Source organism: Budorcas taxicolor, chromosome X, assembly GCF_023091745.1.
Source record: "Budorcas taxicolor isolate Tak-1 chromosome X, Takin1.1, whole genome shotgun sequence".
In the NCBI taxonomy this organism is placed as follows: Eukaryota; Metazoa; Chordata; class Mammalia; order Artiodactyla; family Bovidae; genus Budorcas; species Budorcas taxicolor.
The window spans coordinates 97,142,614-97,168,702 of record NC_068935.1 but is presented as its reverse complement, the minus strand read 5'-3'; the positions used below and the strand labels follow the sequence as shown (position 1 = coordinate 97,168,702).

At 41.1% G+C, this 26,089-nt stretch overlaps 1 protein-coding gene across 2 annotated transcripts in view; it reads right to left on the bottom strand.

Annotated features, from left to right (window-relative positions):
- ARHGEF9 (Cdc42 guanine nucleotide exchange factor 9) overlaps positions 1 to 26,089 on the bottom strand; it is a 331,172-nt gene that overhangs the window by 28,931 nt on the left and 276,152 nt on the right. For both annotated transcript variants that reach the window (XM_052663173.1, XM_052663174.1), the window contains 2 exons: positions 25,943 to 26,072; positions 19,004 to 19,135 (listed from right to left, as the gene is read on the bottom strand). In XM_052663173.1, the coding sequence (XP_052519133.1) occupies positions 19,004 to 19,135; positions 25,943 to 26,072 (262 nt within the window). The remainder of the gene's footprint in view (positions 1 to 19,003; positions 19,136 to 25,942; positions 26,073 to 26,089) is intronic.

The window sequence follows — 26,089 nt, the reverse complement described above, 5'->3', positions numbered from 1 at the left end:
CAGGGTCTTTTCAAATGAGTCAGCTCTTCGCATCAGGTGGCTGAAGTACTGGAGTTTCAGCTTCAACATCAGTCCTTCCAATGAACATATAGGACTTATCTCCTTTAGGATGGACTGGTTGGATCTCCTTGCAGTCCAGGGGGTTCTCAAAAGTCTTCTCCAACACCACAGTTCAAAAGCATCAATTCTTCGGTGCTCAGCTTTCTTTATAGTCCAAGTCTCATATTCATATATGACCACTGGAAAAACCATAGCCTTGACTAGACAGACCTTTGTTGGCAAAGTAATGTCTCTGCTTTTGAATATGCTATTTAGGTTGGTCATAACTTTCCTTCCAAGGAATAAGCGTCTTTTAATTTCATGGCTACAATCACCATCTGCAGTGATTTTGGAGCCCCCAAAAATAAAGTCTGACACTGTCTCCCCATCTATTTGCCATGAAATGATGGGATTGGATCCCATGGTGTTAGTTTTCTAAATGTTGAGCTTTAAGCCAACTTTTTGACTCTCCTCTTTCACTTTCATCAAGAGGCTCTTTAGTTCTTATTCACTTTCTGCCATAAGGGCAGTGTCACCTGCATATCTGAAATTATCAATATTTCTCCTGGCAATCTTGTTTCCAGTTTCTGCTTCTTCCAGCCCAGCATTTCTCATGATGTACTCTGCATAGGAGTTAAATAAGCAGGGTGACAATATACAGCCCTGACGTACTCCTTTTCCTATTTGGAACCAGTCTGTTGGTCCATGTCCAGTTTTAACTGTTGCTTCCTGACCTGCATACAGGTTTCTCAAGAAGCAGGTCGGGTGACCTGGCATTCCCATCTCTTTCAGAATTTTCCACAGTTTATTGTGATCCACACAGTCAAAGGCTTTGGCATAGTCAATAAAGCAGAAATAGATGTTTTTCTGGAACTCTCTTGCTTTTTTGATGATCCTGCAGATGTTGGCAATTTGATCTCTGGTTCCTCTGCCTTTTCTAAAACCGGCTTGAACATCTGGAAGTTCATAGTTCACATATGGCTGAAGCTTGGCTTCGAGATTTTTGAGCATTACTTTACTAGCATGTGAGATGAGTGCAATTGTGCAGTAGTTTGAGCATTCTTTGGCATTGCCTTTATTTGGGATTGGAATGAAAACTGACCTTTTCCAGTCCTGTGGCCACTGCTGAGTTTTCCAAATTTGCTGGCATATTGAGTGAAGCACTTTCACAGCATCATCTTCCAGGATTTGAAATAGCTCAACTGGGATTCCATCACTTCCACTAGCTTTGTTCGTAGTGATGCTTCCTAAGGCCCACTTAACTTCACCTTCCAGGATGTCTGACTCGAGGTGAGTGATCACACCATTGTGATGATCTGGGTCGTGAAGGTCTTTTTTGTACAGTTCTTCTGTGTATTCTTGCCACCTCTTCTTAATATCTTCTGCTTCTGTTAGGTCCCTACCATTTCTGTCCAATATTGAGCCCATTTTTGCATGAAATGTTCCCTTGGTATCTCTAATTTTCTTGAAGAGATCTCTAATCTTTCCCATTCTATTGTTTTCCTCTATTTCTTTGCATTGATCGCTGAGGGAGGCTTTCTTATGGCTCAGACCATGAATTCCTTATTGCCAAATTCAGACTTAAATTGAAGAAAGTAGGGAAAACCACTAGACCATTCAGGTATGACCTAAACCAAATGCCTTATGATTACACAGTGGAAGTGACACAGATTCAAGGGATTAGATCTGATAGTGCCTGAAGATCTATGGATGGAGGTTCATGACATTGTATAGGAGGCAGTGATCAAGACCATCCTCAAGAAAAAGAAATGCAAAAAGGCAAAATGGTTGTCTGAGGAGGCCTTAGAAATAGCTGAGAAATGGAGAGAAGCTAAAGGCCAAGGAGAAACAGAAAGATATTCCCGTTTGAATGCAGAGTTCCAAACAGCAAGGAGAATAAGAAAGACTTCCTCAGTGATCAATGCAAAGAAATACAGGGAAACAATAGGATGGGTAATACTAGAGATCTCTTTGAGAAAATTAGAGATACCAAGGGAACATTTCATGCAAAGATAGGCACAATAAAGGACAAAAATGGTATGGACCTAACAGAAACAGAAGATATTAAGAAAGGTGGTAAGAATACACAGAAGAACTATACAAATAAGATCTTAATGACCCAGATAACCGTGATAGTGTGATCATTCACCCAGAGCCAGACATCCTGGAATGCGAAGTCAAGTGGGCCTTAGGAAGCATCACTACCAACAAAGCTAGTGGAGGTGAGGGAATCCCAGTTGAGCTATTTCAAATCCTAAAAGATGATGCTGTGAAAGTGCTGTACTCAATATTCCAGCAAATCTGGAAAACTCAGCAGTGGCCACAGGACTGGAAAAGGTCAGTTTTCATTCTAGTCCCAAAGAAAGGCAAAGCCAAAAATGTTCAAACTACTGCACAATTGCCCTCATTTCACACACTAGCAAAGTAATGCTCAAAATTCTCCAAGCCAGGCTTCAACAGTACATGAACCCTGAACTTCCAGATGTTCAAGCTGGATTTAGAAAAGGCAGAGGAACCAGAGATCAAATTGCCAACATCTATTGGGTAATGGAAAAAGCATGAGCGTTCCAGAAAAAATCTACTTCTGTATTATTGACTACCCCAAAGTCTTTGTGTGGATCACAACAAACTGTGGAAAATTCTTCAAGAGATGGGAATACCAGAATACCTTACCTGCCTCCTGAGAAATCTGTATGCAGGTCAAGAAGCAACAGTTAGAGCTGGACATGGAACAACAGACTGGTTCCAAATTGGGAAAGGAGTACGTCAAGGCTGTATATTGTCAGCAATTCCTGCTTATTTAACTTACATGCAGAATCCATCAGGTTAACTGCCAGACTGGATGAAGCAAAATCTGGAATCAGGATTGCCAAGAGAAATATCAATAACCTCAGATATGCAGATGACACCACTCTTATGGCAGAAAGTGAAGAAGAACTAAAGAGCCTCTTGATGAAAGGGAAAGAGGAGAGTGAAAAAGCTTTCTTAAACTCAATATTCAAAAAAACTAAGATCATGGCATCCAGTCCCATCACATAATGGCAAATAGATGGGGAAACAATGGAAACAGAGACAGACTTTATTTTCTTGGGCTCCAAAATCACTGCAGATGGTGACTGCAGCCGTGAAATTAAGACACTTGTTCCTTGGAAGAAAAGCTATGACCAGCCTAGACAGAATATTAAAAAGCAGAGACATTACTTTGCCTACAAAGGTCCCTTTAGTCAAAGCTATGATTTTTCCAGTAGTCATATATGGATGTGAGAGTTGGACTATAAAGAAAGCTGAGTACCAAAGAATTGATGCTTTTGAACTGTGGTGTTGGAAAATACTCTTGAGAGTCCCTTGGACTGCAAAGAGATTAAACCAGTCCATCCAAAAGGAAATCAGTCCTGAAATTTCACTGGAAGTACTGATGCTGAAGCTGAAACTCCAATACTTTGGCCACCTGATGCAAAGAACTGACTCATTGGAAAAGACCCTGATGCTTGGAATCATTGAAGGCGGGAGGAGAAAGGGATGACAGAGGATGAGATGGTTGGATGGTGTCACCAACTCAATGGACATGAGTTTGAGCAAGCTCTGGGAGTTGGTGATGGACAGGGAAGCCCGGTGTGCTTCAGTCCATAGGGTCGCAAAGAGAAGGACAGGACTGAGCGACTGAACTGAACTGATCTCATATTCCCCAGTCTTCCTAGGTGGCGCTGTTGTAAAGAACCTGCCTGGCAATGTAGGAGACCTAAGAGACATGGGTTTGATCCCTGGGTCAGAAATATCCCCTCGAGGAGGGCATGGCAACCCACTCCAGTATACTTGCCTGGAGAATCCCATGAATAGAGGAGCCTGATGGGCTATAGTTCATAGGGTCTCAGAGAGTTGGACACGACAGAAGGGACTTAGCACACATATACTCAGATTCCCAATCCTAAGTCTTCACACTGCATGGTAAACAGAGCTTTTCTGTAGGGCTGGGGAAGACTATCTTTAAGGATTCTCAGCATAGCTCTGTCAATCTCAAAACCCTAGGTTGCCAAATACATCATGGTGTTCTTTTCTTTCCATAATGATTATGCATATAAATAAGCTTTTGCATAGAGATTGGTTCTAATCCATTGGGTAACCCTGATATCAAGTTTACAAGAAATATAGGTCTGCTATACAGAGTGGGACAATGTAGTTACAAGCCTGTTTCAGAGTTTGGATTCCTTTTACCATGCTCAAATTGGGCAAGTTCAGTCCTGCCAAAATAATGGGGTGGCTCCTTGATGTTTCAGCAGGTTATGAATCTATCTGTCTGCAACACAGGAGATGTGGGTTCAATCCCTGGGTCAGGAAGATTCCCTGAGTAGGAAATGGCAATCCACTCCAGTATTCTTGCCTAGAAAATTCCATGGGGAGAGGAGCCTGGTGGGCTAGAGTCCAAAGGGTCATAAAGAGTTAGACATGACTGAGCGACTAAGCATGCATGCATACTCATAAACTAACTTCTATAATCCCTAGGAACACTTTGTGAAACATATGCATAAAAAGTAGGCCCTGTCAAACTAACTACAAAAGCAAGACAAGCTGAGGAGAATGTATCAATGTAATCTACTTTGATCCTGTAAAGGCTTGAAACCTGCCTTACAATACATAATACACATGCACATAGACCTGGACCACACAGCTAATAGGTGGGTACCCACCTGGCTAGAATATAGGCAGATTCAACCCTCCCTCTATTCCTAACTTCAGCATGCTGCTTCCTTTCCCTCTGAACTGGTGTGTCATAAACATTGTTAGCCTTCAAAATCTTTAATAGTTTTCAAAAATGGAAAGGATGCACATGATCTTAGAGCTAAATTAAAAGCATCAACTGAACCTCCTATTGTTTCTTCAGGTATCTGAGGATAATAATGAATGACAGAGAATTCTGTCTTTGTGGCAGGGGAATAGGACTAGAGGGATGTGTCATTAAAATTCTCCCTTTTCCTGTTCTTTCTGGCTCCCCAGAGGGTTGAAAGTGTGCTTTCAGACATCAGATTAGTCATAAAGCTAAGTGAAGGGATGTGCTATGAATGATTAAGAATGACCCACTGTTCAGAAAACCGACCAGAAAGGGTAGCTAAGGCCACTAAGCAGAACAGAATGGTGAAAAGAACATCAGTTAGAGTCTAAAGTTCTGAGTTTGAATTTTAGCTGCTTAACCTCCTAGCTGTGTGGTAATGGGCAAATGAATTAACCTTGCTGAGCCTCAATTCCCTCAACTATAAAGCTAGGAGAGTCATATTTACCTTGTAAAATTGTTGTAAAGCTCAAATCTAAACATGCAGTATCCAGGTCATGAGGCTAGCCTTACCTGATAAACATGGTGCTCAGCTTTCTTGCTTTCAGACCAGTGTTTCATAGATCTTAAAAACTCCTTTTGATAAATGTAAAAAACCCATTGCCTCATTTAGTTCATTTGAACTTTCAAAGTAAGTTAATTAGTGTGACTGAAAAGAAATCAAAGTTAAAGCAACTCTGAATGTTTTAAAATTTACATAGCTACCCCACTGTCCCTAGAAATTCCATAAACCCTTTCAGGGTAGGGGTGGTATTAGTGGTGGGTGGCAAATACTGTTTGCTACTCACTCACCAAAATCACAGATCTATACCTGGGCTCACACTACTAATCCCCTCCCTGACCCAAAGAAGCCTTCTATTCCAGTCCTTTCAGACTTTAAGATCAAATTCACACATTCTTCTTCCTCAAAGCAGCCTTCCATGACTACACCCTCTAGATCACATCATTACAGTTTTCTTTTTCTGAATGCTAGCACTGACTATGAAGACACTTATGAAGACAACTGTAAAGACTATGAAGACAACTGGCATTCAATTACCACCCTAGTGAATTTGCATTAGTTCTGTTTTATATGTTTTATTGCTAATTTTGTCTGTCCATTCAGGTTGTGCCTCGTACTGAGCTTTCTTTGGTTTTGCCTCACTTAGGAGTTATTCAGGGAAGGAGAGCTGATAAAGGCTCAAACATTTTTTTCTGCTCAGCTTCTACACATAGCAAGGAGACAAACCTCTCCTGGGTCCTAGTTGCCTGTGGGACTATTGGGACTGGGATGCCCACATGCCAATTGTTAATGGTGATCTGAGTGCTTTCAAAGGCACATGGTTAATAGGTGCTCACTACAGATGCTATTTAGACTTCTCTGGTGGCTCAGACGGTAAAGCGTCTGTCTACAATGTGGGAGACTCGGGTTCGATCCCTGGGTGGGGAAGATCTCCTGGAGAAGGAAATGGCAACCCACACCAGTATTCTTGCCCAGAAAATCCAATGGATGGAGGAGCCTGGTAGGTTACAGTCCATGCATGACTGAGCTTTCACTTTCACTTTCACAGATGCTATTTGGGTCTTCACAATTTCTCTGTCTAAATGGGGTTGTTTCTAATAGGATGGTCACCGTCCTTTTCCTTACTACTCATCCAAGTTGGAGGAGATTAAGGGAGCTAGTGCCTCTCTAGGATAGTCCTGGCATCTGCAGCCAAGCACTCTGGCCCTGACTCTAGCCATTTCTCCAGAAAGGAGCTTATCCCCATCCCCGACATTATGTGATTGAAACAGCCTGGAGCTGTTTGAACTTGGCCTCACTGGGTATTCATGGGGTTTAATGAAACACTACAGTACATTTTGTACAAATGGCAGATGCTTCAGTCTGGTGAATGCAACTGTTCAGGATTGCAGTTTGCCTCACTTACTTGTCAGCAAGGTTCTCCCTACCTCTTTTGAGGGGGCCCTGGCTACTCACCTCTAGCCTAACAACCCTGGTTTTCTCTTCAGATCCTGGGGAAGGCACATGGTGCTAGGACTGGATTTGTCTTTATCATTATAGCATTGCAGCATCTAGAGTACATTCTTTTTTTAAATTAATTTATTTTAATTGGAGGCTAATTACTTTATAATGTTGTAGTGGTTTTTGCCAAACATTGACATAAATCAGCCATAACGACAACAGTGAACACTTAAACAACAGACATTATACAGCAGACACTACTCTAAATACTTTCCCCCCAGCTTTATGGAGGTATAAATAACAAAACTTATATATATTTAAGGTATTCAATCTGATGTTTTTATATAGTATGTATTATGTAATGATCATCACAATTAAGTTAATTAACATATCCATCATTTCACATAGTTGTCTTTTTTTGAGATGAGAAAATACTTCAGATCTATTTTCTTAGCAAATTTCAATTATACAATACAGTGTTGCTAACTATAGTCACCATATATATAATACATTAGCTATCCAGAACTCATTTATCCTACATAACTGAAAGTTTTTACCCTTTGACCAACATCTCCCCATTTTCTCCACCCAAATGAGCCACAGCAACCACCATTCTACTCTCTACCTTTATGAGTTGGACTGTTTTAAATTCCATATATAAATGAGATAGTACAGTATTTGTCTTTCTCTGCCTTATTTTACAAAGCATAATGTCTTCCAGGTTCAACCACGTTGTTGGGCACAGCAGGGTTTCTTTCTTTTTCAAATACTGAATAATATCTCATTGTGTATATGTGTGTGTGTATGATGTTACCTTTATGTGTTCATCCCTTGGCAACTACACTTTGCATTTATTGACTTAAATCATCCTCACTATCTTAGAAGTTAGGTACTGTTATAATCCCATTTTATGAGAAACTGTGGACATAGAGCAGTTAAGAAACTTGCTCAGGAATAAAAGCTATGCTATTTATGGCATAGCTGGGATTTGAGTCTAAGATATCTGGCTCTAAAAATCTGTTCTTGTTTTAACCACTGTGTATACAGCCATGAAATTAAAAGATGCTTACTCCTTGGCAGGAAAGTTATGATCAACCTAGAGAGCATATTAAAAAGCAGAGACATTACTTTCCAACAAAGGTCCATCTAGTCAAGGTTATGGTTTTTCCAGTAGTCATGTATGGATGTGAGAGTTGGACTATAAAGAAAGCTGAGCGCCGAAGAATTGATGCTTTTGAACTGTGGTGTTGGAGAAGACTCTTGAGAGTCACTGGGACTGCAAAGACCAGTCCATTCTAAAGGAAATCAGTCCTGAGTGCTCATTGGAAGGACTGATGTTGAAGCTGAAACTCCAATACTTTGGCCACCAGATGTTAAGAACTGACTCATTTGAAAAGACCCTGATGCTGGAAAGTTTGAAGGCAGGAGGAGAAGGGAATGACAGAGGATGAGATGGTTAGATGACATCACCGACTTAATGGACATGAGTTTGAGTAAACTCTGGGAGTTGGTGATGGACAAGGAGGCCTGGCATGCTGCAGTTCATGGGGTCTCAAAGAGTTGGACACGACTGAGTGACTGAACTGAACTGAACTGATACTGCCTCTGAATAAAAACTTCCTGAATGAATGATTACTAAATATTTACTGTGTGCCAGGCCCTATAACTGTATTACCTCATTTAACACTGAGGTACAACACACTTGTACATGTACATGAACTTGCATGAGGTACAACAACATGCAACACTTTCTTGCATGTAGATACTATTCAGTTCAGCTTGATGATTCCCATTTTGCAAATGAGGGGATAATGAAAGGCACCCAGGAGGTGTCCAAGATTAAATAGCTGATGGGAAAAAGGCAATTGGTGGTCTCTTGTCTGGCTCTAGAACCCATGATCTTAACATTATAGTTCACTGCATCCCATTACTTCAAGCGATTCGCCTCAAAGCCTCCTCAGGTGAATTCTATCATCAGGTTGACTTGACACTGATAAGAATAAAGACTTAAAGAACTGGTGCAAGGTTAAGCAAATTAGTAAGAGACAGTAGAGTCTTGGACTCAGGTGTTCTTGTTTTAAATCCACTGGTTTTAAAGTAGAAATCTTTTTTTTCTATTTTATTCTATCTCTGAGGCATTTTTGAGTTGTTCCAAATGCTTCAACCTCCAAGTCTGGCCCTTTAGTTCATGAAAAAAATGGTCCAAAGGCAGAAAGTTCCATGAACAGAAGAAATTCTCTCTCCAGCATCCCTACATTCAATTTAGTTCCAATTCTCCCAGAATATGATGAAAGCAACAAAAAACTAAGCAGTTATGATGCAGGGGACAACAGAGCATGTCCAGACTGGCACAATTGATGAAAGATAGGGAAAAGGCTGTTTGCAGCAACAGCAGAGTTGTAAGAATATTGGTGGATGATTGACTGAGGAGAGGGAAAAGGGGTTCTCTCTTACTCAGTAAAATATGAAAGGGAAGAAACGAAAAAAGGGTAAAATTTCCAGAAGCAACTAAATCATTTCCAATATAATTATCTCAGGAGGAAAAGAACACAAAAATATTAAACAAAATTAAATTCAGATAACAATTATATGTACTACTGTGGGCAAAAATTCCTGAGAAGAAATGGATTAGCCCTCACAGTCAACAAAAGAGTTCAAAATGCAGTACTTGAGTGAAATGAAAATGAAAGGTGCTCAGTCATGTCTGACTTTTTGCAACCCCATGGACCATACAGTCCATGGAATTCTTTAGGCCAGAATACTGGAGTGGGTAATTTTTCCCTTCTCCAGGGGATCTTCCCAATCCAGGAATCAAACTGGGGCCTCCTGCATTGCAGGCAGATTCTTTAGCAACTGAGCTATCAGGAAATCCTAGTACTTGGATACAATCTCAAAAATAACAGAATGATCTCGGTTTGTCTCCAAGGCAAACCATTCAATATCACAGTAATCCAAGTCTATGTTCCAACCACTAATGCCAAAGAAGCTGAAGTTGAACAGTTCTGTGAGGACCTACAAGACCTTCTAGAATCAACATCCAAAAAAAGATGCCCTTTTCATCATAGAGGACTAGAATGCAAAAGTAGGAAGTCAAGAGATACCTGGAGTAACAGGCAAGTTTGGCCTTGGAGGACAAAATGAAGCAGGGAAAAATTTAACAGAGTTTTGTCAAGGGAACACACCAGTCATAGCAAACACCCTCTTCCAACAACACAAGAGACAACTCTACACATGGACATCACCAGATGGTCAACATTGAAAAAGCAGATTGATTACATACTTTGAAGCCAATAATGGAGAAGCTGTATACAGTCAGCAAAAAACAAGACCTGGAGCTGAAAGTGGCTCAGATTATGAGCTCCTTATTGAAACATTCAGGCTTAAATAAAAGAAAGTAGGGAAAACCACAGGACATCAAATCCCTTATGATTATGTCACCCATGTAGGTGACAAACAGATTCAAGGGATTAGATCTGGTAGACAGAGTCCCTGAAGAACTATGGACAGAGGTTTGTAACAAGGTACAGGAGGCAGTGACCAAAACCATTCCAAAGGAAAAAAAAAAAATTCAAGAAACCAAGGTGGTTGTCTGAGGAGGCTTTACAAATAGCTGAGAAAAGGAGAAAAGCAAAAGGCAAAGGAGAAAGGTAAAGATATACCAAACTGAATGAAGAGATCCAAAGAATAACAAGAAGAGAGAAGAAAGACTTCTTAAGCAAACAATGCAAAGAAATAGAAGAAAGCAATAGAATGGGAAAGACTAGAAATCTCTTCAAAAAATTGGATATATCAGGGGAGCATTTCATGCAAGGATGGGCATGGTAAAGGGCAGAATTGGTAAGGACCTGACAAAAGCAGAAGAGATTAAGAAGAGATGGCAAGAACAGAAGAAGAACTATACAAAAAAGGTCTTAATGACTCGGATAAACACAAATATGTAGTCACTGTTCTAGAGCCAGACATCCTGGAGTGTGAAGTCAATTGGGCCTTAGGAAGTATTACTGCAAACAAAGCCAGTGGAGGTAATAGAATTCCAGCTGAACTATTTCAAATCCTAAAAGATGATGCTGTTAACAAGCTACACTCAATATGTCAGCAAATTTGGAAAACTCAACAGTGGCCAAAGGACTGGAAAAGGTCAGCTTTCATTCCAATCTCAAAGAGCAATGCCAAAGAATGTTCAAACTACTTTACAGTAGTGCTCATTTCAAAAGCTAGCAACTCAAAATCCTTCGAGCTAGGCTTCAGCAGTATATGAACTGAGAAATTCCAGATGTACAAGCAAGGTCTAGAAAAGGCAGAGGAACCAGAGGCCAAATTACCAACATTCATTGGATCATAAAGAAAGCAAAGGAATTTCATAAAAATATCTATTTCTGCTTCATTAACTATGTTAAAGTCTTTGTGTGGATGAAAACAAACTGTGGACAATTCGTAAAGAGATGGGAATGCCAGACCACCTTACCTGTCTCCTGAGAAGGCTGTACGCAGGTCAAGAAGCAACTTTTAGAACAGGACATGGAACAATGGACTGGTTCAAAATTAGCAAAGGAGTATGTCAAGGTTGTATTTGTCACCCTTTTATCTAACTTAGATGCAGAGTATATCATGAGAAATGCCAAGCTGGATGAATCACAAGCTGGAATCAAGATTGGCAGGAGACATATGAACAGCCTCAGATATGCAGATAATACCACTCTAATGGCAGAAAGTGCAGAGGAACTAAATAGCCTCTTAATGAGGGTGAAGGAGGAGAGTGAAAAAGCTGGCTTAAAACTCAACACTCAAAAAAGTAATATCATGGCATTCAGTACCATCACTTCATGACAAATAGATGGAGAAAAATTGGGAGCAGTGACACAGTTTATTTTCTTGGGCTCCAAAATCATTGCAGACAGTGACTGCAACCAGGAAATTAGAAGACACTTGCTCCTTGGAAGAAAACTATGACAAACCTAGACAGCATTTTACAAAGCAGAGATATCACTTTGCCAGCAAAGTATAGTCAAAGCTATGGTTTTCCAGTAGTCATACATGGATGTGAGATTTGGACCATAAAGAAGACTGAGCACTGAAGAATTGATTCTTTCAATCTGTGGTGCTGGAGAAGACTTTTGAGAGTCCCTTGGACTGCAAGGAGATCAAATCAGTCAATCCTAAAGGAAATCAACCCTAAATATTCATTGGAAGGACTGATGCTGTTGATGCTGAAGCTGAGGCTCCAATACTTTGGCCACCTGATGAGAAGAGCTGATTCATTGAAAAGGACCCTGATACTGGGAAAGATTGATAGCACGAGGAAAACAGGGCAATAGAGGAAGAGATAACTAGATAGCATCACCTATTTAATGGATGTTAGTTTCAGCAAACTCAGGGAGATACTGAGAGATAGAGAAGCCTGGTGTGCTGCAGTCCATGAGGTCACATAAAGTCAGATACGATTTAGTGACTGAACAACAAGATGCAGAGGAGCAGAAACATAAGTGATATCATAATGGACAAGAAAAAAAAAAGGCTTATCTAGATTTTTCAAAACAAAAGTGACAAAGAGGGAAGCAAAAAAGTTAAGGAAAGGATTACATAGTTAGAAGCCACTCGTGTCGTTTTCCACCGAGTATAATGACCCTTAGAAAGCATCTTCATATATATATTCACACACATATATGCACACCCTGAAACAAGCTACACGTTTTTCAAGCTGTTCTAAGTGGTGTACACAATCCCAACTTCCAGTTGGGGAAGTTTTAGCTTAACTTTTTGGGAATGAACAGAATCTTGAGAGCTAGATGAGAACTTGTTAATAATAACTGGGCCAAATTATCTCAGGAATCAGGTCTTTCAATCTCTCTTATACTATCCCTGGCAGGAAAACATCTAGCTCACTTGGCGGTACATCTAGTGATGGAGGGGCTTCCCTGATGGCTCAGCAGGTAAAGAATTCACTTGCAATGTAGGAGATGCAGGTTTGATCCCTGGGTTTGGAAGATCCCTTGGAGGAGGAAATGGCAACCCACACCAGTATTCTTAACTGGAGAATCTCATCAACAGAGGACTGAGCATGCATGCTAGTGATGGAGACCTTACTATCTTACAAGGCTGATTATTTCTTTATTGGGTTGGGAGAAAACTAACAAGTACCTACTAGGTGTAATGCCCTCTATCAGACATTTTATATGCACTGATTTCATTTAATCTTCACAATCCTGTAGAGTAGCTGTTATCTCCATTTTACAGACAATAAAGTAAAGATGGAGGAAGTGAAAAGTCATTTGTTTGAAATTATGTAGCTGGGAGTGCTGGAACTAAGGAGCCCAAATTCTGACCATAAATTTTATGCTTTTTCTACCATTCCACATTCCTTCTATTTCCAAGGAAACCTTAGAAAATCTGAAGCACTAGGCTAAAATCATGATATTTTCTATCTAGTGCAACCTGCCCATCAACTACTCTAGTTAATGGCAAGATAGAAACTGGATTTTATGTGACATGATCTGCTATTAGGAAACCAATGGTGAGTCCCTGTCACTGAACCTCCATTTAAATGTTCACCTCTGTTTGATAATCTATTATAGAATTCTGACAAGCTTAATGGGAATAATTACATAGAGGTTACTAATGAAAAGTCTGGAGCTAGCTTTCCTAGATTCAATTCCTGGCTCAATCACTCAATAGCTATGATATCACCTTGGGCAAATTATATTGGGTTGGTTAACAAGTTTCTTTGTTTTTTTAAGCAAAAATAAAAGATACATTTTTCATTTTCACCAAGAACTTTATTGAACAATATATTCAGGGTTTTGTTCCATTACCTTCTGTCAATTTTTAGGCAACTTCATAACCATATAACTTCTCTGTACCTCCCTTTATATATATTTAAAATGCGAAAATAATAGTACTTACTTCATATGTTTGTTGTGATGATTAAATTGAGTTAATGAAAGTAAAGGTCTTAGAACAGAATCAGAGAGGTACACAGTGAATGTTAGTCCATCATTGTCAATCTGTATTTTCGGGAATCTTTTAAATTTTGAAAACTGGTACAACGTGAACAGTGTACTTCCAGATGTTCAAGCTGGTTTTAGAAAGGCCAAGGAATCAGAGATCAAATTGCCAACATCTGCTGGATCACCAAAAAAGGAAGAGAGTTCCAGAAAAAACATCTATTTCTGCTTTATTGACTATGCCAAAGCCTTTGACTGTGTGGATCACAATCAACTGTGGAAAATTCTGAAAGAGATGGGAATACCAGACCACCTGACCTACCTTTTGAGAAACCTATATACAGGTCAGGAAGCAACAGTTAGAACTGGACATGGAACAACAGACTGGTTCCAAATAGGAAAAGGAGTACGTCAAGGCTGTATATTGTCACCCTGCTTATTTAACTTCTATGCAGAGTACATCATGAGAAACTCTGGGCTAGAAGAAGCACAAGCTGGAATCAAGATTGCTGGGAGAAATATCAGTAACCTCAGACATGCAGATGACACCACCCTTATGGCAGAAAGTGAAGAGGAACTAAAAAGCCTCTTGATGAAAGTGAAAGAGGAGAGTGAAAAGTTGACTTAAAGCTCAACATTCAGAAAACGAAGATCATGGCATCTGGTCCCACCACTTCATGGGAAATACACGGGGAAACAGTGGAAAGTGTCAGACTTTATTTTTGGGGGCTCCAAAATCACTGCAGATGGTGACTGCAGACATGAAATTAAAAGACGCTTACTCCTTTGAAGGAAAGTTATGACCAACCTAGATAGCATATTCAAAAGCAGAAACATTACTTTGCCAACAAAGGTCTGTCTAGTCAAGGCTATGGTTTTTCCAGGGGTCATGTGTGGATGTGAGAGTTGGACTGTGAAGAAGGCTGAGTGCTGAAGAATTGATGCTTTTGAACTGTGGTGTTGGAGAAGACTCTTGAGAGTCCCTTGGACTGCAAGGAGATCCAACTAGTCCATTCTGAAGGAGATCAGTCCTGGGTGTTCATTGGAGGGACTGATGCTAAAGCTGAAACTCCAATACTTTGGCCACCTCATGCGAAGAGTTGACTCATTGGAAAAGACTCTGATGCAGGGAGGGATGGGGGCAGGAGGAGAAGGGGACGACAGAGGATGAGATGGCTGGATAGCATCACCGACTTGATGGACATGAGTTTGGGTGAACTCCGGGAGTTGGTGATGGACAGGGAGGCCTGGCGTGCTGCAATTCATGGGGTCGCAAAGAGTCGGACACGACTGAGTGACTGAACTGAACTGATAGTGTTTTGATAGATCTCCTGGAACACATGATTCTGTTGCATTTATCTACAGCAATTCTGCTGGGGACATCTGAGAATTATCTTAGTGCCCAATGATGTATGTATTTTTAAATTATTTTAGATCACAAGCCTGAAGAAGGCAGAGCTGTCTGGCACAGAGCAGGGGATCAATAATTACAGTACAAAATTCAGAACGCTGAAGTGTTTTTTTACAACTACAGATACTTTGGTTTAAATTTCCCCTCAACAGGTTTATGCTCTTTTTCCATTGACAGAGAAGTTTTATGTTCCTCTGTTAATAGTAAATTATTTGTCCTTTAGCAGGGAGCTGACAGAATATCACTTTTTCTTCTTTCTTTGAACAGATCTTTTTTTTTTTTTTTACTTTATTTTACTTTACAATACTGTATTGGTTTTGCCATACATCAACATGAATCCGCCATGGGTGTACACGTATTCCCAATCCTGAACCCCCCTCCCACCTCCCTCCCCATACCATCACTCTGGGTATTACTCAGCCATTAAAAAGAATACATTTGAATCAGTTCTAATGAGGTGGATGAAACTGGAGCCGATTATACAGAATGAAGTAAGCCAGAAAGAAAAACACCAATACAGTATACTAACACATATATATGGAATTTAGAAAGATGGTAATGATAACCCTGTATGGAAGACAGCAAAAGAGACACAAATGTATAGAACAGTCTTTTGGACTCTGTGGGAGAGGGAGAGGGAGAGGGTGGGATGATTTGGGAGAATGACATTGAACAGATCTTTTAAAATCACTGATATTATCTTAAAATCTTTAAAAACTAACTTTTACTCATTCTAGGATTCATGAAACTAATCTTTGTCACTCCTATTAAACATCCTACCACATATAAAATGTTACATATTATTTATCCACTTGCTAGGGCCCCATGTTTCCTCTTCCTTTTAAAATATGAACTCTTCACAAAGCTTAGTGTAGTGACATTTATTACTTAGCTTTCTTGTCCCCTTTCTTCCTTATAAAAAGATTACTGTGTTCTGGGAGATCATTTTTAAATCTGTGCCTAAGGTGAGTGCCTTACTCACCCAGTTCTAGTCCTGACCCTTCTCCTTCTTTTCCTTTGCAGATTTCCTTTGCCAAAGGAATCTTCACCTTCAAAAGGTTCTGTCCATTTCTTCCGGCTCTACCTCATAAGGAAAGTGTTTTATAGCAATGACAAGAGGTCTCTCAACCACTCAGCAGACAAAGGACCTTGTCTCTTTCTATACCTTATTTTGGCTTCATGGTCATTTCTCAAAAGTTTATTCCCTATTTGCTGAATAGAAAGGCCTATTTTAGGTATCAAATAGAAATCCTCAACCATAGCCTCAACACAAGCATCATATATATAGCTTTAATAGCCTTTGAAAAATCAAGCTGTAGTTGCTCATGCTCTGAGAAATCAGAGTCAAGAAGGCCCAGGTATGTAGTTAGTGCCCTTTATACTCAAGAGTCTGAGTTAGCTTTGTTCTGGAAGGTGAGTCCACAGTTCTTGCTAGAAAAAGAAGCCTCTCATTGGAAGAAAGCTATGCTAGCTTCAAGGTTTCTCTTGTTTTTGTGATCCTTGTTGTCTGCTACCCCCATCCTGCCAGGTTGGCTTGCTTGAACCCCCAACCCTGCCTTGACTTCTGGTTTCTCCTTAATCACTGGCTCATACTAGCTGGCCTGGAGCTGACTCTCATTCCATTTTATTCTTCTGCTGCCCCTTGCTCATAAACTAATCCCACTGTCCATCTTGTTTCTTCCCTTTATTCCTAGCCTGTGCCTCACTATTTTGTGTCCTCGCTCCTGGCTCTATCTCTTAGTTTCTTACATCTACCTCTTTACAGAGCTGAGTTTCACATTTTACTTAAAGTAATCTCAGCCTTGGCAGACAGGCACCCAGATTAACAGGGTCTGAGCTGTGCACAACTTTAAAGTAAACCAGCTTCCTAATTGTTTTATTTGTTCTCTATGACTGGTTGTTCTGAGTGTAAAAGTGCCTTAGTGGGAAGAATGGGCAGATGCCTATGGGTAACATGGTTGATATGCTGAGAATTTCCTTGGCTACCTAAATTAACCCTCAAAAATCTGCCTCTTGATTTGATGTAAGTCTAAGGAAGAGTTGCAGGTAAATAATAAGAGGGCTGGGTGCTTAGTCAAGTTCCAGATTCCTAAAACTTATCTCTTCCAGGGTCAGGTCAAGACCGAGGCAGTAACTATCTCCATTAACTAGCCAGCTATCAATTCCAGAGCTGGTACTTAAAAGCTTATCCCCAAACACTGAGGAGGTTTCACTTGAAACTCTATTTGTTCCCTCAATGTACCATCAAAGGAAAATGCTTGGGGCTGGTGCATGGGGATGACCCACAGAGATGTTATGGGGAGGGAGGCGGGAGGGGGGTTCATGTTTGGGAACACATTGTAAGAATTAAAGATTTTAAAATTAAAAAAATTTAAAAAAAAAGGAAAATGAACAAAGATTTTATACAAGATGTGGCATACACAAAGAACAGCAGCTTAAAAACAAATGTGTGATTCTTGTTCCAGGTTGAAAAAAAAGAAAGTCACTCAGTCATATCCAACTCTTTGTGACTCCATGGACTGTAGCCCACCAGGCTCCTCTGTCCATAGAATTCTCCAGGCAAGAATATTGGAGTGGGTTGCCATTTCCTTCTCCAGGTTGGAAAACATCACAGTGTTTAACCTAATGTTTCATGATTTAGTATTCCCTTGCAAAGGTATTTGCTATGGGTGAGGAAGAGAAAAAAGGGAGTGAATTATGGAGAAAGAGCCAAGGGTAGGATGGTGAATTTAAAGCCACTCTAAGGATTTCTTTGGAAGGAATGATGCTAAAGCTGAAACTCCAGTACTTTGGCCACCTCATGCAAAGAGCTGACTCATTGGAAAAGACTCTGATGCTGGGAGGGATTGGGGGCAGGAGGAGAAGGGGACAACAGAGGATGAGATGGCTGGATGGCATCACTGACTCGATGGACGTGAGTCTGAGTGAACTCCGGGAGTTGGTAATGGACAAGGAGGCCTGGCGTGCTGCGATTCATGGGGTTACAAAGAGTCGGACATGACTGAGCGACTGAACTGAACTGAAACATTCTTTGGTTTTGCCCTCCTCTTTTACTTTCCCTGGTCCCAGATTCTTTCCACCAGTCCTTGGAGCCAAAAGTTATCTGAACTCCCTATCCAAGGGAGGAGGTAGAGGAAACAGTATCCAATCTGGAGGAATCAGGCTGAAAACATATGCCACCCGCCTACCCACCAAGGAGAAGATACTAAGAAACAAACACTCATACTGAGTTAATCATAAGAGTAAGACATTTTCTCAAATGAATTAAAGAGAAGGGAATGTAAAGGAGAGCACAGTTGAGAGTTATAGGGATGTGACTCACCTTATAGAGGAAATGGGTAGGGGAACAGGGAAACTTCCTATTACAAAGGTACCTACTTGTAAGAGTAAATTAGGATGTCCTGTATTGGTTCCTAGGGCAGTAAGAGCCAGATGGGCAAAGCTGTTAGAGAATAAACGGGAGGAGGTGCTCAGGGAAGCCACTGTTCACAAACTAGGATAGAGATATTACAATATTTTTAGGAACTGGTACAGATCAGCCGTGTAGTCTATCAGCTCTGGGTGGAAGAGAGTGAGAAAGATCACCATGAAGAGAAGGAGGGAAAAGTGTAAAAAATATGCCAACACAAAATTTACGAATTTCAGAGTTTCACAGCCAATGAGACAGCACTGCCTGTGATGTCAAGGCATACCAGTGATCATGATATGGAATTGCTGCCGATTTCCTGTCTTGTTCTTGCCTAGCAGGGTTGCCCACCTCATTTGGAGCAAGGGATGACAGTGAGAAAGGGTCTGGTGCTCCCTGAGGTGACCATCTCCCTCAGGGAAGAAAGGGGTAGGGTTACCTTCTTACAGAGGACCATCTGGTGGTCAAACAGGAAGAAGACTCGCTGCTGGTTGCGGCCATAGGGCTGGTAGATCCAGGCCATCTCCCCAGTGTAGATCAGCTCCGAGCTCCTGTCTAGGATGTCCTCGCCCTGGAAAGGACATATGATAATGAGAGGCAGCCAGGCAGGAAGCATGACATCTTCATCTGCCTGGAGACACCTAGAGTTGACTATAAGCTGGGAAATAAGCAGGACAGAAAGGGACTAGTGAGGAAGAAGGAATGGAGGGAGGGACCCCTGGGAGTCCCTGAAAGGCTCCATGAGTTACAAAGACCCATAGTCTTGTTTACCCTGAAGTCAAATGAGCCCCGCTACCCAGGACTGCTACAATCCTTCTTTACCAGTTGCTCTCTGGCCGCAGAGGCACCAGCTGCCTTGAGATGTCTGTCTGTCTGTCTCTCTCTCTCTCTCTCTCTCTCTCTCTCTCATATTCTCCCTCTCTTTTTTTTTCTATGAATCTCTCTTTCCATCCCAATCTTTCATCCCAGTTCTAGATTTTAAGTTTCTTTCTTGCACCTGAAGAGTAAAGCCTGAACAGGTGCGAGAAGTCACTTTGGTTCCCAGACAAGTAAAACAAGACTAGGAGGGATAAAGAGGAGATGATTTTTAAGGGAGAGAAAGAGAATCCATTCACCCTCTTAAAATTGTGTTTCCTTCTTTTCTCAGTTCATTAAAATATACTGATTAAGTAGGAAATTTTATCACCACATGCTACCTTGGTCTGATATCCAGAAAGTCTGAATATCTTGCTTATCTTTCTTGCTATGTAGAATCAGACACACACTAAAAGCCCCGTCAAGACACTTAACTCTTAGCTAATTCTATTTCAGTTTCCAAGGGCCTTTTATTTGTGGGAACTTGATATGTAGGGGTGTATGTCAGATGCCAAGCCATATCTGGCCCTGTTCTTAAGGAGTTTATACCTCAGCAGAGGAGTCTAATAGAGATATGCTCAGAACTTGTGGAATGCAAGGCAAACCATGGGGACAAAGAGCAGTGGCTCCATGATTCAGGAGAGTTAATACTTACTGAGCACCTACAGGGGTCAGACATTATGCTACATACTTTCACTCTGTCTCTTGAGCATCACAACAGCCCTGGGAGGTAGATAGTCTTGCTATCATCTGTATAGTCTGAGGGACAAAGGGGTCAAGTGATCAGCCATGGTCACCCAGCTAATTAGCCAAAGATCCATAATCCAAACCGAAGTCTGCAACTCCAGAAAGTGTGCTCATTTTTGTCAATACATTATATTGTCTCTAGGCCAAAAAGGCACTGAAAGGTCAGTCCCTTCCTCTCTCTGGTTCTCAGTTTTTCTAGCTGTTAAATGAGGTATGTGAGGATGATCTCTAAGGTCCTAGCCCTGATACTCTAATGCTAAGATCTCAGCCTTGCACCAAAAATGTTCAAGTCAGAGTTAGACATGGGGGCTCCTGCATTTTCCTGGAAACAATCAGAGGCAAACAACCTAGGAAAGGCAGTGGCACAACGAGAGGGGTAGCTAGAAATGGTATTCTTGAGCATACCACTTTTTTTTTTCAGTCTAAGAGATAGGAAGAAAAACAGGAGCTTGGTGGAAATATTTTCTAATAATACAATCTCAAAAAGAAAGCTCAGTGATACTAGTGTGACTCCAGACCACAGCCTAGGGGCTCCTTGGAATTTTGGTAAACACTCCTCCTTGGTGGGCCCACATACTAACCCAGAACCTCTGGAGGCCCAGGACTAGGAAAAGAATCCTTGAGAGTGTGGGGGCCATGCAAGGTTTTAGTGTTGGAGGGATGGGAAGCTGAAAGTGGTACCACTCATCCATGCCCCAACTTGAGGCAGGCCAGGAACATGTATTAAAATCCATTTTAAACATGTATGAAGTAAAATAAAGGTATAAAGGGGGCCAATGCTATACAAAGATGCCCAGGATGACTTTTAAAGGCACAATTTGCTAAGCTGAGGATGATCAGACCAAGGGTACTGTTCATTGCCATCTGGTCCACCCACTCTACCAGTGAGGAGTACCCCAATTTTATCAATTCTGTTCTAAGTACTAGCCATGAGTGCCACTTGGTGTCATTCTAACAAGAAGGAAACTTGAATAAATACACCTCTGTGCTCACCAAGCTGACTGTTGTCAGGTAACTCTCTTATGTTCTCTGTTCCTCAGTTTCCTCATTTAAAATGATGATAATAATATGACCAATCTCACCTGGCTGTTGTAAGAATTATATAACTTACAAAGTGCTTAGAAAAGTACATTCCACATAATGATAGCTATTATCTTGAATATTACTGTGTGCCCCGAATCTTGTGCCACATGCTCCTATTAATACTCATAACCCAATAAGGAATGTACTGTTCAGTTCAGTTCAGTTCAGTCACGTCTGACTCTTTGCAACCCCATGGACTGCAGCATGCCAGGCTTTCCTGTCCATCACCAAATACCGGAGCTTACTCAGACTCAAGTCCATCAAGTCGGTGATGCCATTCAACAATCCCATCTACTGCCATCCCCTTCTTCTCCTGCCTTCAATCATCAGGGTCTTTACCAATAAGACAGTTCTTCGCATCAAGTGGCCAAAGTATTGGAACTTCAGCTTCAGCATCAGTCCTTCCAATGAATATTCAGGGCTGATTTCCTTTAGGATTGACTGGTTTAATTTCCTTGCAGTCCAAGGGACTCTCAAGAGCTTTCAACGCAATACAAAAGCATCAGTATTTTGGCACTCAGCTTTCTCCATGGTCCTATTCTCACATCCATACATGACTAGTGGAAAAACCATAGCTTTGACTAGGTGGACCTCTGTTGGCAAGGTAATGTCTCTGCTTTGTAATATGCTGTCCAGGTTGGTCATAGCTTTTCTTTCCAAAGAGTCAGACATGACTGAGTGACTAAATTGAGCTGACATGGGGTTCTCAAGGCAAGAATACTGTAATGGCTTGCCACTCCCTTCTCCAGGAGACCACATTTTGTCAGAACTCCCCACCATATCCTGTCCATCTTGGGTGGCCCTACACAGCATGGCTCATAATTTCATTGAATCAGACGAGGTTGTGATCCATGTGCTGTTTGGTTAGTTTTCTGTGATTGTGGTTTTCATTCTGTCTGCCCTCTGATGAATAAGGGAGGTACTCTTATTTACTCCTAAACCAATGTCAGAGAAATTAAAAGTAATATGGCCAAAGTGGAAGAATATAGGACAGAGTCCCTCTAATTGTCATGCTTTAAACCATCAAACCACAGCAAAATAATGATCCCATAATGGAACAACCAGCTGCCTTGGAAGATTTCTAAGGTGGGAATGTCAAGTACTTAGGTTCTGGGGCCAGTGCTGCCACCAACTCACTTCCTTGGGAAGCAGCTTAATTACCATCAATCTGCTTCCTCATTTAAACATTGTGGCTAATACAAGGGTTTCTGTTTGACCCACTTTACATGGCTGTTTGAGAGCATCAAATCAGTTCATGTAAGGGAGAGAGACCTTAGAGTTTAGAGCTCTCTGCTTTGCCCTTCTGCCCCACTTGCACCACATAGTTCTTTGCCCTTCTGCCCCACTTGCACCACATAGTTCTTTGCCTTGACCCCTCAAGTGCAATCACTTCTTACCTCCTCTTCCCCTACATGCCTTCTGTTTTCTCCTATTCTTCCATGATTTTGCTCTTCCTAGGATATATTTGCCCTCACTGGATAGCCAAGGCCACATCTCATTCATCTTGATATTTCAGTATCTAGCATCTCATTCTAATTACAGGCTAATTATCTCCTGTGGGGCTGTGCCCTGAGAACATCAAGGGAGAGAAGGACAAGGGAAGTGCTATTCTTCTCATAGTTTATTTTTGATTCTTCCTGCTGGCAGGAGGGCAGGGAAGTAACAAATACATTCAGCTCCACATTTTATCTAATGGTCCAAGGAACATGCTTCATCCAGTCACTTTAGCTTGTAAGTAGATGTTTCTGCTGCCTCCATCACATTTGGCTTTTGTATTTCCTCTAAATTCTTTGGATTCAGAAATCCAATGGTAAACTAGAACATGCTCTTGAGTATTATACAACCAGGCTGTTGAGGGGAGGGGTGTTATGAACAAGTAATCACACACAATCAAGTTCCTAAACACGAGCTTCAAATTTGGGATCCTGGTAAAAATTTCCAGAAAAAAATTAAAAAGATAAAAAGAAGCTGTCACAGATATGCTCCTTCTTCCTTCCTTTCAAGTGGATCTAATGCATGTGAAGGGTACCAAAGTGACAGCTTAAACAAATATCAACATCAGAGAAATTAGAAATTTCCAAGAAATTGTAATTCTTGGGTACAGGTTCTTCTTCCTGTTGCTCCCCTAAGCTGTCCAAGGTACTTATTATTTAGAAGTATAGGTGATACTGATACTGACTTTTAGGAGCCCTAGAGGGTGAGGCAGAGCAGAGGGTACTCAAAGAATTCTAAGCCCCATAGGTTGACAGGGAACAGGGATGGTAACGGGAGGTGGGCAAAAAGACCCAAAATGTTTACAAAATAAGTTAAGGGAGGGCTAGGTGTGGATATAATACAAGATCTCCTGCTCTCTAGCCAAATGCTCTGATTTATTGAGAAGGCAACAATTTCTATTGCCTGTATACTACCAACTGTCCACCCTCTTTCCTAATTTCTCTTCAAGGGATATTAAGCTCTGAAGGTTCCTTCTATGACTGTTCTTTCTCATTTGACCAATTAAACTTGAATTATTCTGTAGATGTTTTTAACAGCTACCTTGTTTTTTTCAAACATCTGGAGGAGGTAATGGAGTAGCAAAAAGAGAAAAGCACTGCTTCATTTACTTGATGTGCAAGGCTTGTCCACAGCAGCCCCCACCAAGCTGGCAAGCTGGCAGAGCTTCTCTCTGCCTGTTCAACTGCTTGGGTAGGTGGAATATACAATGAAAGGATCCGGTGAGCTTGGGCCACCTAAGCCAAGAGCCAACCAGCCATGGAACAGACATATCCTGTTTCTTTCTGGAGGAGGCCCTGGCACTCATCCACCTTTAGCCTTACTGGGATTTGGATTCCACCCCCGCCAAGACAGTTTTACTCTTTCTTAGATATGGATACTTTACTGCAGAAACAAGTCCCTGTAAATATCATAAAGGACAGCAACTGGGCTGCAGGAAGCAGAAGGCTACAAGAGTATGTGGTGCAGCAGTGAAAAGAATACCCTCTTAATTGAATTATTCAAAATGGAAGTATTTAAACACTTTTGAATTTATATCTATCTTTTGTGTTTACTTTTTAAAACAAAGTGCTTGTATTTGTATCTCAAAAAAAAAAAAAAAGAATTTGGAGACTAGTTTCAAGTTTTAGTTTTGTCATTGATTTGCTATTTGGCCTTGCTGAGGAATAGGCTTCTCAGACTTTCACCATCATTACAAGGTGTGCATGTGTATGTATATGCACACACATGTGCATAAGCATGACCAGGATTGCTGCTCAGGGAATTCACTAAAACCCCTAGTGACACTGACATTCTAGAAGTATTTAAGACTAGATATGGTACACTTGATCAAAACTTTGGGCCTGGCTTCTGAAATGTACCCAACAGGCCTTGCTAAAGAAAAGCCTTCCTAGAGGGCAACCTCTCTGTATCTGGTAAGTTCCACAGTGACTACAGAGTCTGAAAAGTTAACCACAAAGAATTTTTCTTCTAACCAACTTAAATAAATAAGGGCTTTGTCAAGTAGGGTTGTGTGGGCTTAGAAGAGATTAGAGGACAAATCAATCATGCTTACAAAAGAGGGAGAGAGTAACTGCCTCCTATCAATCCTACCTCAGATTTGCCTTTTTGTTTCTCTCTCCCCCTCGACCTATAGACATAAACATATAAAATTCTTTCTGAGATGCTGAATCTTTAAATTATAGTTCATTGCTTTCAAGTTGGGTGTGACTGAAGCTTCCTGAGCAGGGCAAAGAATTTCAAGCTATTCTTGGTACTGTATGACCCCAGATGCAGGGGCTGGCGGCTCAGAGCACATGGAGGAATTAGAAAGTCTTCCAAGTATTGGAAAGGGAAAAAATGTTCCACGGGAGAGAAAGTCAATCGCTGCTGGGAAACTTGTATTACAGAGAATCCCATCAAGGGTAGATAAAAAGAGACCTGCTAGCCAGCCAAAGTTTCAGAGTACCTGAGACTTTATGGGCTTGCTAGAGGTCATTTGATCAGGCAACTAGTCAAAAGCAAACCAGACAAAGGGAAAGAGAATCTGTGATTTTCTAATAAATATGTGCCAGTGCTGGCTTCTTATGAGCAAGAAGGTCTCTTTAGATGTTTCCTTCCTTTCCCTGAATCTCAAAGAATCACTTCTGTTTTCTATTCTATATGGGGACACTATCCTTCAAATAAGACTCAAAAATATGCCCACTGCTCAGAACTGGACATTTCCATCCATTTACATTAAAGAGGAACAGAGGTCGCAGGACAAAGGAAAGATGATTTTTTTTCTGGATCTTGGTTAAGTAACTCTAAGGCTGATATTTAATCCCTTCAGAATGTGCTAAACTATATGAGAAGTTAGAGGAATACTACCTCTCAAATTACAGGAAATTATACCTGTGTGGAGGCCAGTGGAATGGGGAACTGACTCAATTTTACACTATGACCACGAGGCTTAAGATCGCCTCTTCCTTGCCACTCCAGTACTCTTGCCTGGAAAATCCCATGGACGAAAGAGCCTGGTAGGCTGCAGTCCATGGGGTCACTAAGAGTCGGGCATGACTTACACACCTCTCATTAGCAGTGAGTTTTGCCTTGGCTCTAATCTAAATCCTTGCTCCTGCTTTTCAAATATTATTACTCTTTTTTTATTTTTGGTTAAAATGTGAGGTTCTGGCTAAGGTATTTGAACTATCCAGTGTCCCTGCTGGTGAAAGTGTCCTACCTCCCAGTCTAGAACAGAGGCCTGCCACTGTGCAATCTTGTCAATATTCTCCAAGCGACGCTTGCGTTCATTGATCTGCTGAGTCACATTTCTCATGACAGCCAGAGCAGCTGCCACATACCTGTAGTCACTGTGAAGACACAAAAT